Source organism: Pygoscelis adeliae, unplaced genomic scaffold (assembly GCF_000699105.1).
Source record: "Pygoscelis adeliae isolate BGI_AS28 unplaced genomic scaffold, ASM69910v1 Scaffold443, whole genome shotgun sequence".
Lineage (NCBI taxonomy): Eukaryota > Metazoa > Chordata > Aves > Sphenisciformes > Spheniscidae > Pygoscelis > Pygoscelis adeliae.
In genome coordinates this window covers 210707-214302 of record NW_008824447.1, presented here as the reverse complement: position 1 = coordinate 214302, position 3596 = coordinate 210707, and the positions used below count along the sequence as shown (strand labels likewise).

The 3596-nt window shown below is 45.9% G+C and overlaps 1 protein-coding gene across 1 annotated transcript in view; it reads left to right on the top strand.

Annotated features, from left to right (window-relative positions):
* Nucleotides 1-267: 267 nt before the first annotated feature.
* Nucleotides 268-3596, top strand: part of LOH12CR1 (loss of heterozygosity, 12, chromosomal region 1) — an 82357-nt gene continuing 79028 nt past the window's right edge. Inside the window, exon 1 of the mRNA XM_009321023.1 lies at nt 268-433. Within this exon, the coding sequence (XP_009319298.1) occupies nt 268-433 (166 nt within the window). The remainder of the gene's footprint in view (nt 434-3596) is intronic.

Below are 3596 nucleotides of genomic sequence, written 5' to 3'. Positions count from 1 at the left end.
CTCCCTCCCTCCTGCCTGCCCGGCGAGGCGGCGGTGGTGGCCCCGCTCCTCCAGCCGCTCGCCGGCCCCCGGGGCTCGTCCCGAGCGTCAGGCGGAAAAGAAAACCCACCCGCTGAAACTCCTCAGGTGGAGGCGGCGGTGGTGGCGGTGATGTGGTTTCGCTCGCAGCCTGACCTGTCTCTTCTCCGACCGAGATCCGCTTTTGGAGGCTGTAGTGAAAGCGAATAATATGCATATCGTGGGCTAAATGGACGTGTGCATACTTCGATGTCTGCGTACGGGTCTCTCTGCTACCTGAGTAATCCTGTTGAAATCATGGCCAAGCACAGGGTGCTTGCTGAATGGGAGTTGTATGGGCAAGCACGTCTACTGGGAGCACGGGCTGGCCTTAGCCATTCTTCCCTCAACAGCCTTAGTGCAATTGCTTGCTTAAGTAATGTTTTTCCTTGGAAATTTTCCATTTCCTCTTTTTAATTTTTTTTTCCTTATTATTTTTTGGGGGCAGTATTTAGGAGTAAAAGTGGCCCAGAGAGTAGGGAGTGCAAGGAATAAAAAGATTGTAAGATACATCAGTTCTTTTTCAGGTCTCTCGTCCTTAAAGAGAAGGATGAGAATACTGTGAGTACTTAGAATAATACAGTTGTCTGTAAATAAAAGACATTTTCTTTTTAGGGGTGGTCCATTACCTGAAGAGATACCAAAGGGCAGGTTATTTTACACATTGTAATGGTTAGGGTAAATAATGAAAATAGGGAGTCTGGTCGCGTCTCTGGCAGACATCTGCTGCCTACTTAAAGAAAGAAACTCAATCTGAGGTGAGATTTCTTGCTCCTCTGAGATCCCTCCCTGGAAGGGGCACAGTGCCGGCAGCGGGGGCACATCCTGCTTCACGCTGCCCTGCTGCCTGCCCGGCGCTGTGCCTGACACCATGGACCCACGCCAAGGGATGGGTGGCTGACTTGTTCTTCATGCCCAGTCAGCTCCCGTCGCCTCTGTTAATACAGCTGGGTGTTGGCTTTTATTTGGATGTAAGTGTTGTAAGAGGCTGAGCCCATCATCTCATTTCCCATCAAATGGCCGATGTGGGGCAATTCCTAATGTTTCATTGTGATTCTTGAACGCTTGGTGCTTTTTTCTGAAATTTTCAGCTGCACTTGTTTAAGAAAATGTTTATTTCTAGCCAGGTTTCCCTCTTTTAGTAAGCTGGTAAAATTATTTTCACTGTTAAAAGAAAAAGCTGTAAGAGAATGTGAGCATTTAAGGTGTCACCTGTTAACTGTATCACGCGGTGATGCACACTATGGGAATGAACACTAAAAGCAAGCACAAATATTACCTGTGCTATGCATTAGGCAAAGTCCCAGCTGCCACCTGCCTTTGCTTACATAGTGGTGGTGGAAGCAGTCGAGCTGAAAGAAGCTCAAAAAAAAAGGCTGAAGGTCTGGCTGGGTTGGTCGTAACCGGAGGGTGAAGAAAATGGTTCTTCAGCGGGACTGTTAGAATAGTGTTAAGGGTTAGGGGTGTCGGGGTACTGGAATGATAGTGAATATGGAGACCTGCACAGAGGCTACTGTGGTGAGACAGGCATAGATGATTATGGGAATATGAGAAGGGCTGATGTGATATGTAATATGAGCAGGGCAGAAGAGAGAATGTGGGATTGCTTCTTTCCCCCCTTCCTACCTCTTCTCTGTAGGGTGGGCACCCAACCTCCCTGCAGAGAGGAGATGCAACTCAGCCAGGCTGATGAGGTACAGGGAAGCTGAGGTCCATCAAAAGCCATGCAGAAACCACTGCTGCTGGCTAGGAGAGAGCCAGCCTTGCCCAGCGGCTGCTGTGCTCCCCTCCCCACTGAGATGGGAAGGACGGGAGGCCAAGAGAGGGGAGGACGGCTGGACCCCATCAGCGTCACGGTGTTAAGTAGCTAAAGGTGTTTTCCTACTTCTGTAGAGCACCTCTCTGCTTGGGACCTATCGCCCTACTGGGTGAAACACCTGGGTGCAGATAAGAGGAACTAAAAATATATATATATGTAAGTACATTTGTGGGTATTCACACTCACGTGCACTCACATATAGTTAAATCCCTTGCTCCCAAACTAGTCATCGTAAACCAGTCTTGGAGGGTCCAGGAGCGTGGCTCCTGACCCACCTGTCTTGGTGGCAGCAATGAGGCCAAGGGGACTGCCCCCATCTAATCGGGACTGCACACCCATGTGACGCGATGCAGGGGCAGGTGGGTCAGGGCTATTCCTGTGCCGCGCTACCCCCATGCACAGCTTCTGCCTTAAGCCCCAGCCAGGCCCTTCTGAGGAACTGCAGCTACATATTTAATATACCAGACAGTTTCAAATAATCCACTTATGTCAAGCATTGAATATACAGAGTAAGTCATAAAGGAAAAGCAAAACTGGTAAGAAACTGTATAAAATATTTGCCAAGGCCCATAAGTTGCTTGGGTCATGGTAACACAAACATCAGATTTATACATTCTAATGTAGATACGTACAACTGTACACTGTTTTGGGTACATTAATTTAGTTACTGGCTGCAGGACATTACAGAGGACTTGTGTTATGTCCACATTAGAGGCAAAATAAAGAATTCACTTACACAACTAACACATTAAAATATACCTTTATTTTAATAATGTTTTCAATGATAAAATTCCATGTGGTAGGCACATATGTTGGTTGAAAGGTAAATATAGGTGATACAGGTGATACACTGCAAATTCACACTTTCACAATAACAAATGAAAACACTTCAGAGAGGAGCAAGAAATCCGTCACACAGAAGTGGAAAGGATGCGAATTGAAGTTAAATGTGCTGATCCAATGGAGCTAATTTTAAAATTTGTCCGAGACTGATGGATAACATCAGATGACATTATGGCAAGCACTGGTTAGGCTGTAGTCCTACGGACACGATGCACTTTATCTTATCTTTAAACACGGCATTTATCTTTAAACACTGCCAGTCCTTCCTTAAAAGCCACTGAGACTACTCACGGGTGTGACTTCAATCCTGTGTGTTGCAGATTAGGAACTCAAGTTTATAAACCGGATTGTGCCAACAATAGTTTGTTCTTCCCCCAAAATAATTACAGTGCTTTCATACTATTTAGTTGTTATTTTGGCAGCAATCAAGCAGTTGTTCGGGTAGTTGAAAGAAAGGTCTATTATTATTAGGTTACAAAAGCACACGGTACAGCCTTCAGCTGGCGAAAGGTGGTGTTGGATTGGGATTGTCTTCCCATGGTCTCGGTAACAGTCGCGAGGTATGGTTCCCACGAGATAGGAGCGTTATTTTTGTGTTAAACTGAATCTTGGTGGCAATTAGCAAAGGCAGCCAAGAGAAACGACGCCGAGTTCGGTGCAAAGCTTGTTCGGAAGCTAGAACACACCAGCACTGTTTCATATTTAGACCATTCTTCTGCCAGAGACAATTGCGTGGCTTCTTTGCTGATTTGACTGTCAAATAAGAAAATAAGCCTGAAATCTCAAAGTATGTTTCCTTCTCCTTTTCACTTTTTTTTTTTTTTTTTGCTTTACCTGAGTCACCATTGAACTTTTGGTCCGGGCTGCGTTTACCTTG